Below are 11,802 nucleotides of genomic sequence, written 5' to 3' on the forward strand. Positions count from 1 at the left end.
TCCCAGAGGGATCAGGGACAGCTCACTCCACATTGCTGCTTAAAACACCCAACAGCAGATGGGATTTCGAGGCAGGTTTTGGCCAAGTCAGGTCTGGGCAGTTTTCCACAGGGCTGTCCAAGGCCACTGGATGGACAGCAGGGCTGTTCCCACATGGATTTCATGCGAATTTTTGCCAGGTGTGGAGGTGCTGTGAGGACAAATGTTGGGCAATCGTACCAAAGGTCTGTCATCCTTCCTGTCATTTCCACAGAGGATGCAGGAGGAAGAGGACGGCAGAGAGAAGGTGAAGAATTCTCATTGCTTCAAGTGTCTGGGGACATTCCCATTGTCCCAGGTAAGCTGAGGTGACCTATGGACACACAGGGTTTAACCCAGTGGCCTTCACACCAGCACCTAGAGTGATTTAGGGTGCTCTGGGCTGTCTGAGATCTCCTCCTGGGACTGGTGGAAAAGGGTCAGGAGAGAGGAGACCAAGCCAGGGAGAAGGGATGGGACACAGGGGCATCTCAGGTAGCACTTGTGTTAGTGTGGGCAAAGGAACTGAGACCTGGATGTTCACTGGGAAAAGTGGACTGGAAAGTCTCTGGTGTGCTGAGTGATAAAAAATCAACTGGGATTTAGAAGAGTCCTTCTACATGTCCATATTAACATTTTATATATTAATATATCTATGTTAGTGTGGATTTGCTAGGAGAGCTGTAGAGAAACAGAAGAGTAAGAAATGTCATAATAGAATGTGTCTACATTTAAATAAACAATTACTTAAATTAATATCCTGTCTATTCCTGAGCAAATCACAGGTTACACTATCTGGATTATTCTTCTCTATTTGCATGATCTTCAGCAAAGATAAAGTATAAAAGGGTGGAATAAATAGTTCAGCCTTTGTTTCTCTTGGAATATTTATAGATTATATGCACAGGCATAATATATATTTATATAAATATGTTTTTATATAAATATATTTTTATATAAATATATAAATATATATATGATTGCATATGTTGTCTATATAAAAGAAGAACATGATTTTTGGGGCTCCACACAGTACCCCAGGAAAAGGGAACTGAATAAGACATTCAGCTGTCCAAATGCTTTCAGGATACAATATTAATTGATTTGCAATATTCATTCTTTAAGTGCATGTGTTTAACTGCCAAGAAACAGGTTAGATAAATGCATAACTTTTGTAATCAGGAGTGGCCAAAACAATACTTAGAGTCAATAACAATATATAGGAATTAAAATAAGAGTTAAGTTATAGTATTTAAGGTATTTAAAGGAAGTTTACCATCAATCATAAGAACAAATAAAATTAATCAGTTAAAGATCTTATCTAAATCCTGATATGTGAGCTTGGATCAGTTTTGTTCCACTTTGGGCAGGTGGCACATGCACAAAGTGGAAGAAACAGTAATTTTATCCTATTTTAAGCTCCTTTTCAGGTGGTGACCCCAAAATCTCAATTGAGAGCTCTGTGCCTCTAAGAACTCATTTATACATTTACTATTCAGAGTGTCTATTTCTGCCTGTTTACATTTCATCACTTGATTATTTAAGTTTTTGTGGTTTTTTTTTTTTAAAAGAACTAAATCAAAGTCCAAATAATAGAAACAAAAGCTCCTCATTATAAAGAAAATATACACATTCTTTCAATTAAATTATACAGGAATGGGATTTTAAATAGCTCTCTTTTTCTGGGGAGCCTGTTCATTGCCCAGCCACCCTCTGGATGAAGAACTTTTCCTGATATCCAACTTAAACCTCCCCCAGCTCAGCTTCTTTCCGTTTCCTCGAGTCCAAAATCCATATGATTTTGAGAGCAGTGACTGGTTGCTTGTCCGTCACAGGAGTCCACAGCAGAGTGCAGAACAGGGAGGGTTTTGAGTCTGGACTGTCAGAAAACATCATTCACTCTCATATCAGTGCTGGGAATCAAAAGACAGCATTAGAATTAAGGAAAAAATCCATAAAACCCCGCTGTCAGAATAATTTCCGTACCCTTGACTGAAGAAGGCTGCTGGAGGGGAGTTTCAGCTTTAGCTCTTCATTGCCATCTTCTGGGAGAGAGCCGGGTCGGTGGATGCTCTTTGAAGTATAGGAATGTTGGGGTTTTCTCCTGGTGATATGACAATGAAAACACAACGTCTGGGCTCACAGGTGCTTTCAGGGTTCAGGTCAAACCAGTGCTGCCATCACTTTCTCTGTCCAAATGCTCTGGGGGCACATATTTGACCAAAACCTTTTTACGGAGGTTCTTTCCTTTGGCCATCTGGCAAGTGGCCGTGTGGAAGTGGATGTTTCCCTGGAATCTTAGTTATTCCAACCTAATTATTTTCTGTGGGACAAGCAGAACACAGATGTGGTAAATTCACAAGAATGAAAGAGTGACCAGCAGGTCAAGGGAGGGCACTCTGCTCTCATGACATTCTACCTGGGGTCCCCCACATAAGGACATGGAGCTGCTGGAGTGAGTCCAGAGGAGGCCATGGACTGCTCCAAGGGCTGCAGCCCCTCTGCTCTGGAGCCAGGCTGGGAGAGCTGGGGGTGTTCACCTGGAAAAGAGAAGGATCCAGGGAGACCTCAGAGCCCCTCCCAGGGCCTAAAGGGGCTTCAGGAGAGCTGGAGAGGGACTTGGGACAAGGCATGGAGGGACAGGACACAGGAAATGGCTTCCCATTGCCAGAGGGCAGGGATAGATGGGATATTGGGAAGGAATTGTTGGCTGTGAGGGTGGTGAGGCCCTGGCACTGGGTGCCCAGAGAAGCTGTGGCTGCCCCTGGATCCCTGGAAGTGTGAAAGGCCAGGCTGGACAGGGTTTGGAGCACCCTGGGCTAGTGGAAGGTGTCCCTGCCCATGACAGGGGGTGGGACTGGATGAGCTTTAAGGTCCCTTCCAACCCAAACCATTCTGGGGTTCTATGAACACAGAGGGGTCTCACCTGGCTTTCACACAGGAGAATCATTGCAAAATCTGGGCTTCCCTAATTCAGCTGCTATGGGGCTGTGGAGGCATCTCCAGGCTCCAGAGACAGCCCTGCAGCATTAGGTCCCCCCTGGATCCCAGCCTGTGTGTCCCAGGCCACCGTTTTCCACCACCCACGAGAGATCGATGTGTTGGGCACACACCAGGGCGGTGCGAGGTGCTTTTGGGAAGAGCCAACTCATGTCCCAGGGAAAGGGGAGGGAGTTCATGAGCGGTCACCGTCCGCCATCCTCTGCTGGGAAGTGACATTTTGGCTGCTGGGAATTGGTGTGACAAGTCCATGTCCTTGGCCAGCTGGTCTGTGGCAGCTCTGTCATCCACAGAATATATAAAGCCAGTTGTTTGGGGGTGAGGCATCACTCTGTGAAGATACCCCGGAGAAGAACCAGGTAGGACACGCTGACCCCTCTCCTCAGGTCCTTTTGAGTAAGATGAAGGTGTAATTTCCACAACAGTTTCAACCAAAGAGGAGAAAACCACGTAATTTTTAACAATATTTTTTGCTTCTCTAAAAAGAAATGTATCATCCGAGATGTATAATATTGCAGCTTAATTAAATCCTCATGAGCATCTGAAATGGTCAGTGCTTGGTATTTCATTAATGCATTTGGCTGATTATTGAAGTCAATGATGGTGAGTCTCAATTTTTAAATTAGTTTGTATTATTTTCCAAAGGTAGCTGGAATATGCAGCAAGAAATTATAGTGGAGAGACAATTCAGGGCTGCCAGGAGGGATAGATGGCTTCTTAGATTTTCTGCAGACATTTCAAGGACTTATTATTGGCTCCTAAGCTGCAAAAATGACGATTATTTGAATAATTAAAGGTTCTGAGTGTTTATTTTCAGAGAAATTGGAAAGGTTTAAGTTATTTACACCTATCTGAAAGAAAATACATGATAATTAAATAAAATGGACATTTTAGTCATTAAGTGACTTGCTGTGAGCATGAAGTACCACACTGTATGGACTGCCAGGAAGGAAGCTGACTCCACCCCAGCCAGACCAAGCAGAGTTGCTCAAATAAAATAAAATAAATAATAAATAAATAAATAAAAATTCTAAATGGAAATAACGATGATTTTGTGGCTATGTTGCTTAAAAGTAAAGAAAGGAACCTATGGAAAGATGGCTTATATTATAAAACTTAGATAAAATTTTGAGGAAGTTAATTAAATTTCTTATATTTAAAAAAAAAATTAGCATTCAAGATGAATTGGATTCAAATATAGGAGGCTTCACTGGGGCTGGTGTATGCTGTCACTGCAGTTGAGGGATAAAAACCAGCAAAAATAATCAAATTCTTTTAAATTTTATAGTCATAAATACATTTTCTCTATCTTATGCAGTGTGCTTTCAAATTTATCTTTCCTTAAAAACTGTTATTTCTATAGATTCACTCTGGAACTTTTACTCTGTTACATAAATGCCAATTTTTATTTTAAAATTGCAGCTTATTTGTCATTAATAGTGTTTGTGCTGGGTGATGACAAATGCAGGTTAAATGTGTGACTTCTTTCTGATTTTTTTCTTAGCATCTGTTGCATTTGGTGGCACTGAATTTGGCCATGAAGATCTTTTCCCTTTTCTTTGCTGTTCTGCTCTTAATGCTCCAGGGCACTTCAGGTAAGAGCTAAATAAAATCTAAGGAAATGCAGAGGGAAATGGTGAGTATGGAAAAAAAGTAGAAATAGGAAGAGAAATAAAACCAGAAAGAATAGGAATGGGAATGGGAATGAGAATGGGAATGGGAATAGGAATAGGAATAGGAAGAGAAGTAGAAATAGAAATATAAGAAATAGAAATAGAAATTTAAAAAGGGTTTAGTCCCTTTTGCCCCTGGCCAAAGTCCTGCCAGTGTGTTGGGCACAATTTAGCAGTGAACAGACTCCAACTGGATGCACTGAACCCTCCCAGTCTGGAAAGAAAGGGAATTGAATGGTGTGGAAGAGTCCAGCCTGCAGGAAAACTTCAACACTGCTGCCATGCTGTGACCTGGATTGTTCTTAGTCTTCTTTGGGAAGGAAAATCACAATTCTGGGTTGTTGATTTTTTTTTAATTCTGCCCAGGTTTCCTGCGTGCCCCCAGCACTGAGGTGCAGTGCAGACAGGCTGGGGGAGTCTGTTCCAGTGACCGCTGCCCCCCACCCCACACGAGACCCTTCGGGCACTGCCAGCAGGGAATTCCCTGCTGTAGGACCGTGGTGAGTCAGGGATGTGATGGGTCACACACCCACAGAAGGGCTTGGGTTGGAAGGGACCTTTCAAGGTCATCTATTCCACCCCCATTATCATGGACACCTTCAACAAGATCCAGTTGCTCCAAGCCCTGTCCAACCTGGCCTTGAATATTTCCAGGGATTTCTTGGGGTTTGTTACTCATTTATTACTCATTTTTTTACATCCAGTCTGTCCTTCAGATGCAAAACTCCTCCAGCACAAGCAGGCAAAGAGCAGAGACTCTGCACACTCAGATACAGCATTTCCTGAGGATTTCCTCACTGCTTCCCTCTGCAGCATTAATGATGCAGCTCAAGTGCCTTGTGGGAAAGATCACAGTGAAACCTCTTTGGCAGAGACTGTTAATTAGCCAGAAATGAACTCTTCTTGCTGCTGTTCCCATTAGCTGGTTCAAGCTGCTCATAATGAGTATCACTGGCTTCAAAGGACACATCTCGATGTCCACACTGTCCTGAGACCTGGGATTTTTGGGTCAGATTCATGGGAAACCTCCATATTTCACCTCACAAAGGCTGCCTGCTCTCATAGTTGGAAGAAGAGCATGAAAGTCATGTTCTTCTTCCAGGTTTTTTACTCCAGTTCCATAAATTTCCTCTTCCAGACAAACTGAAATATTTGATGAACCTGGTCTAATAAATGGTCTCCCTGCCCACGGCAGGAGGTTGGAACTAGGTGGTCTTTAAGGTCCCTTCAAACCAAAACCATTCTATAATTCTATGAATAATTTATTCTTTTTCCCCTCAAATTCCTTACTGTAATCCTAAAATTCACCCTATGTCTTTATTCCAATACGAAACTGCAGCAACAAATATCCCTGAATATTTATACTCAGCCTCCACTGATTCTAACATTTCATTTTCTGGTTTTTTGGAGGCTCTTACTTAAATTTTGTTCAATATTGGTAGCAAGAGATGTTAAAAACAAAACATGAGCAGCAGAAATTCCTTTCTATACCAGAGATTCCAAGATGGGTAGGAGGCTTCAGGTACAGAGATTGGTCAATTCACTAAGTAAAAATAGAAATTAAGTAAAATTAATTAATTTATTTTATTTACTTAAAATTTATTAAAGTAAAATTTATTAAGTAAAATAGAAAAGCAATTTATTATTATGATTCAGCAGTGGCAGGACTGTGAATATCCTGGTAAGCATTGAAGAGTTGGATCCAGGAATCAGCCCTTGGTGCTCATTCAATCCCTTCTGTGCATTTTATTTAAATCCTTTCCTGGTTGTAAGCACAAAATCTGAAAGTTTCTTCCCTTTTTTTTTTTTTTTTTGCAGTATGATTAGTGACCACTGACATCTCAGATGGGCTAAGCAGAGCTTCTGGCAATTTAAGGGATGCATCATCCCACTGGAAAATCTGGAATTCTAAGCGGAAAACATGCATTTGACACGTACAGGCACACACCACAACATGAACAACAGAAAGAGAGCAAACCCCTCCACGAAACAGCCTTAATGACCTGAAGAAACTCCAAAGCAATTCTTGAACCACCCAGAAAAGACCAATATTTCTCATTTTTTAGAAAGTTTTGTTGTTGGAATCATATTGTGTTAACCAACACCTATCCAAGAGAGGTCACCACCATGCAGGAGTGTGTGCCCATGAGAAGATGCAGAACAAGTTCTTCCTTTGGCCCTCAGAACAGCTATTCTCTACTTTATTTTCCTTTTAGAGTTAGCAATAACATGAGTAACCCTGGAAAACAAAGTTCCCAGGGCACACTGAATGCTCAGCTCGAGTGTTTGTATTTCACAGGTTACACATCTCAATAAATTGCAGGAAACTTGTCCTGGGAGACTTGTGTTTGATCCTTATTCCTGTGAGGTATGACCTCCTTATCCCTGTGAGGAATTGTCTTGCTGTGTGTTTTTGCTGGAGGGTCTCACTTGGAGTCAGTGTGAGATGTGTCTTGTGGTAAACTTATCCGAGAAAAGGGCAGGAAAAGAAACCCATGGGGTGACAGGAATATGGCCTGGTCTTATTCACTACTAATTTGGTCAGGAATAGCTTCAAGGCCAAGCTGGATGGGGCTTGAAGAAACCTGGGATAGTGGAAGGTGTCCCTGCCCATGGCTGAGGTGGAACTGGATGAGCTTTAAGGTCCCTTCCCACCCAAACCATTCCATGATTCTGTGATTCTCCAAACCCACTGTGATTAGGCTGGTGGGAAGCTGGCACAAACTGGTCATGTTGAGCTCCTGTGGAAGTCCTGAGACCATCCAGCAGCTCATGGCATGGAGAACTTGGACACTTTGAGTTACCCCTCATCTCAAATCCTTGTGGCCTTTGCATTAGGGATGTTAGGGATGGGGAAGGGAAGGAGGGGATGAGTCTTGGTGATGAGAATCTGGCCTGATGGACGCACAGACCACTGCCTCCAGACTGAGCAGTGTAGGGAAAAACAGTTTAGCCAGTTTAGGATCCAGAGAAATAAAATTCCATGGACATGATACTGGTCTACACTAAACAGGGGCAGCAGGAGCAGAATCTCGTGAATGTGCTGAGGCAGTTTCAAGCCATAAAGAAGTTGGCCTTCTGCCATGCTGGGGTTACTCTGTATTCCAAATATTTCAGGTTGGGCTTGCAGATGCAGCCCTGGAGAGGAGCAGAGGACCGAGTCTGTCTCCTGAATCCCAGCCCTGGGCTGGAATGGCAGCTGGAATGGGCCCTAGTGCTTTTCCAATAATTAATGTAAACATTGCCACACAAATCGCTGAACCACAGGATGGTTTAACAGGACTTAATGACACATGGACTTAATATAGTTAAATAAAATTCATTTACAGGCTGATTTTTATAGACAGTAAGAACAAAAAAAACCATCCTGACATACATGAGGAAGTATCAGCAACATGGTTTTACAAGAACTTGCTTTTATTAGAATTGAAACTGCAAATATCTTTATTGGACAAGAACCCCTCCTCAGATGTTCTTGTGTTCCTGAGGGCCTCCACCCCCATGGGAAAGGCTCCCCAGGGCACTGAGAACAGGATCCATCGATGTCAAAAGATGGGAGACATCTCAGATGTCCAGAGCTCTTGTCTGAGTGGTCAGTGAGGTGTCAGATTTAGGAGCTGGGGGTCCTGCAGAGAAAAGTCAGGTGCTTAGCTCATCCACCAAACTAATTAATTATACTTTGACACCTCAGACTGCTGGAGACATCAGGGTAAAGAGGAGGAGACGTGAGGGTAAAGACAACTGGAGACCCTTGTGAGCTGGACCTGTGTTTCTGGCCATAAGACAACCCAGATAAAATGTAGGATATGTCTGCCACCTCTCAGCACCCACCACAGCTACTCAAGTGTGGCTGCTGATGGCCCAGAATACCAGGGACACCTTCCACTATCCCACGTTGCTCCAAGCCCCATCCAACCTGGCCTTGGACACTTCCAGGGATGGAGCAGCCACAGCTTCTCTGGGCACCCTGTGCCAGGCCTCACCACCCTCACAGGGAAGAATTTCTTCCTAACATCCAGTCCAAATCTACTCAGATTGAAGCCACTGCCCCTTGTCCTGTCACTCTTGTAAACAGTCTTTCTTTTTCTCTGGAATATTTGAACACCACAAGGCTCCGCCTTTTTTTCCCCACTGACAAACCCCACCAATTAGCAGGTAATTTTTGGAGGTTGTAGGGGGCTGGAAAGGGGCTCTGATGCCAAAAGGATGAAAAGCCCAGTAATTCTCTTTGCTCTTGGTGCAGCAGCATTTCCCTGGAGGAATTCCTCTTACCATTTGCAGCATCTTAGCTTCCCACCACGGCAGGTCCCGATTTCAACCAGAGGAGCAGAGCATGGCACGAAGGAGCAGGAGCCCCGGCTCTGCCGGCATGCGAGGGTGTCAGAGGCTTCCTGGCTGTAAGCTGCAAGAAAAACAGGGAAAATTAATGTTTGTTTGTCATGGCAGAGGACTGGAGAGTTGAGTCATCAGATCTACCTGGCACTCTGCATAGTTTTTCGTCATCAAATTGGATTCTATCCCTAATTTGAAAGGCATCACAGCTTTATTCTAAATCAGGTCTACCACATGTCAACCACTTTGTCACAGTGCTTCTCGAGTCCTTTCTTCTAATCACATATTATTCAAGAATTACATGTTTTTGATGTCACTCAGCTGATTTTAAAGCCATCCTTAGATCTTGATCCCCTTTGCCTCCTAAATTGAAAAGACCATAAAGTCATGGGCCTTTATGTATACTTTATGAAGAGGTGGAAGATAACTGGTGGCCCTTTCCTGGAGACTCTACTGGAATTGTACCAGCCCTGCAGACGTGTCAGGGATCACAGGGTTTTTGATATAAAGAATGCATTTTCTGATGCATGAAGTAGGAAAAGCCCAAGAAAGCAATCCCAAAACATGTAGTACAGGCTTTGTCTCAATGTTTCTGCATTTCTTCTTTGAGCAGACAGACATTTGATGGCCTAGGAAAGTAGGTACAAATCTGAGACTACTGCAAATCAAACTGAGACAACTTCAGCTACTCCAAAGATCCCCAAATAGCCTGGAGTGATACATGTGCTCCAAACCCACTTAATGCATGTAGATAATACAGAGTTCAGGCAAAAACTGACAGTCAGGATTACATTTTTCCCAAAAATAGATGAGGTCTCCTAATCTAGAATACACAGTCAGGATGTGTGGGTGAGAATGTGAGAAGAGAAAGCTCTCATGTTGCAGGGTTACATCTTTAGTGTTATTCCAAGAATTGACTCAATAAAATCCTCAAGGAATTGTTCAGGTTGGAAAAGCCCTCCAAGACCATCGAGTCCAACCATCCCCCAGCACTGCCAAGGCCACCACTGACCCATGTCCCCAAGTGCCACATCCATGCTATTTTTAAATCCCTCCGGGGATGGGGACTCTACCACTGCCCTGGGCAGCTGTGCCAGGGTTGGACAACCCTTCCAGTGAAGAAATTATTCCTAATATCCAATCTAAACCTCTCCTGGTACAACTTGAAGCCATTTCCTCTCATCCTGTCCCTGTTCCCTGGAAGCAGAGCCCGACCCCCCCGGCTGCCCCCTCCTGTCAGGGAGTTGTGCAGAGCCACAAGGTCCCCCCTGAGCCTCCTTTGCTCCAGGCTGAGCCCCTTTCCCAGCTCCCTCAGCTGCTCCTGCTGCTCCAGCCCCTTCCCCAGCTCCATTCCCTTCCCTGGACATGCTCCAGCTTCTCAAGGTCTCTCCTGTCAGGAGGGTCCCAGAGCTGCTCCCAGCACTGGAGGTGCCCCAGCAGAGCCAGCACAGGGGACGGGCACTGCTCTTGTCCTGCTTGGTGACCCCAGAGCTGGCACAGCCCAGGTGCCACTGGCCCCTTGCCCACCTGGGCACACCTGGCTCATGCCCAGCCGCTGTCACCAGCACCCCCAGGGCTTTTTCCAGCTTTCCAGGTGCTCTTCCCCAGCCTGTGGAGCTGCAGGGGTTGGTGTGACTGGCACTTGGCCTTGTTGAACCTCACACAAGAGGCCTCAGCCCATGGATCCAGCCATTCCAGACCCCTCTGCAGAGCCTTCCTGCCCTCCAGCAGATCAACACTGCTGCCCAACTTGGTGTCACCTGCAATTTTGCTGAGGTTACCCTCGATCCCCTCATCTGGATCATTCAGGAAGATATCAAACAGGACCAGCACCAGTACCAAGCCCTGGGGAACACCACTGGTGACCAGTCCCAGCTGGATGTAACCCCATTCCACACCCCTCTCTGGGCCTGGCCATTCTGACAGTTTTTAACCTGAAGAACAGTGCACCCATCCAAGCCAGGAGCAGCCAGTTTCTCCAGGAGAACACTGTGAGAAATGGTGTCAGGGCTTTACCAAAATCCAGCTAGATACCTAATCCACTAAATGGGACACCTTGTCATAGAGGAGATCAAGCTGGTCAAGCAGGATCAGCTTTTCATGAACCAATGCTGGCTGTGCCTAATCCTCTGGCTGTTCTGTACATGCCACGTGAAGGCACTCGAGATGAGCTGCTCCAAAACCTTCCCTGGCACCAAGCTCAATACAGGAGCATCCTTATTTTCCCATCTTATCATCATATGCTAGAAAGAAACCATCAGTACAACTTTGAAGGACCTTGACTCAATAGCTTGAGAATTAGGACTATGACCAGGGAAGGGGAATTCTAATATGAAATTTCAGGAGCACAGAGGTAATCTGACCCTCAGCACTGGGATCTAATGAATTTTTCTGCATCTGCACCCTTTCAGCCTCCATCTCATCTCTCTTCAGCCTTACCTGGAGCAGCCTGGAAGAGGAAGCAGAGAACAGCGACGAGGAAGAAAAGGATTTTCATGACTGGCAGCTGGCAGCAAGGTAGCTTTCACAGGGATGGAGACAACACCAGTGTGAACAGAAGCTGTCCGAGACCGAGCACAGGCGGTACCTCTGCTTATAAAGGCTCTGGGACAGAGCAAAGTGGGTGGAGGAGTGGCTGCTTGGAGAACAGAGAGTTCATTGCCCTGTTCCCATGGAGAATGGTGATGTAGGGAGATGTCGTAACCTCCCACGTTAGAAGATGCCTGACCTGAGCCGTGACCATGCCTTGCCAGCTGACCTGAGCAGCCAAACCACCCTG

The 11,802-nt window shown here is 44.9% G+C and overlaps 1 protein-coding gene and 1 long non-coding RNA gene across 2 annotated transcripts; one reads left to right on the top strand and one right to left on the bottom strand.

Annotated features, from left to right (window-relative positions):
- Positions 1 to 229: 229 nt before the first annotated feature.
- On the top strand, positions 230 to 7,030 carry LOC109146227 (gallinacin-8-like). Its single transcript, XM_019293033.3, has 4 exons — positions 230 to 337; positions 4,523 to 4,613; positions 5,058 to 5,191; positions 6,510 to 7,030. The coding sequence occupies exons 1-4, from the start codon at positions 257 to 259 to the stop codon at positions 6,516 to 6,518; spliced, it is 315 nt and encodes a 104-aa protein (XP_019148578.2). The 5' UTR covers positions 230 to 256; the 3' UTR covers positions 6,519 to 7,030.
- Positions 7,031 to 8,087: 1,057 nt separating this feature from the next.
- On the bottom strand, positions 8,088 to 11,592 carry LOC120411776. Its single transcript, XR_005604295.1, has 3 exons — positions 11,463 to 11,592; positions 8,964 to 9,093; positions 8,088 to 8,317 (listed from the first exon to the last, which is right to left on the bottom strand). It is a non-coding gene; the product is annotated as an uncharacterized LOC120411776 (long non-coding RNA).
- Between the last annotated feature and the right edge of the window lie 210 nt (positions 11,593 to 11,802).

Source organism: Corvus cornix, chromosome 3, assembly GCF_000738735.6.
Source record: "Corvus cornix cornix isolate S_Up_H32 chromosome 3, ASM73873v5, whole genome shotgun sequence".
In the NCBI taxonomy this organism is placed as follows: Eukaryota; Metazoa; Chordata; class Aves; order Passeriformes; family Corvidae; genus Corvus; species Corvus cornix.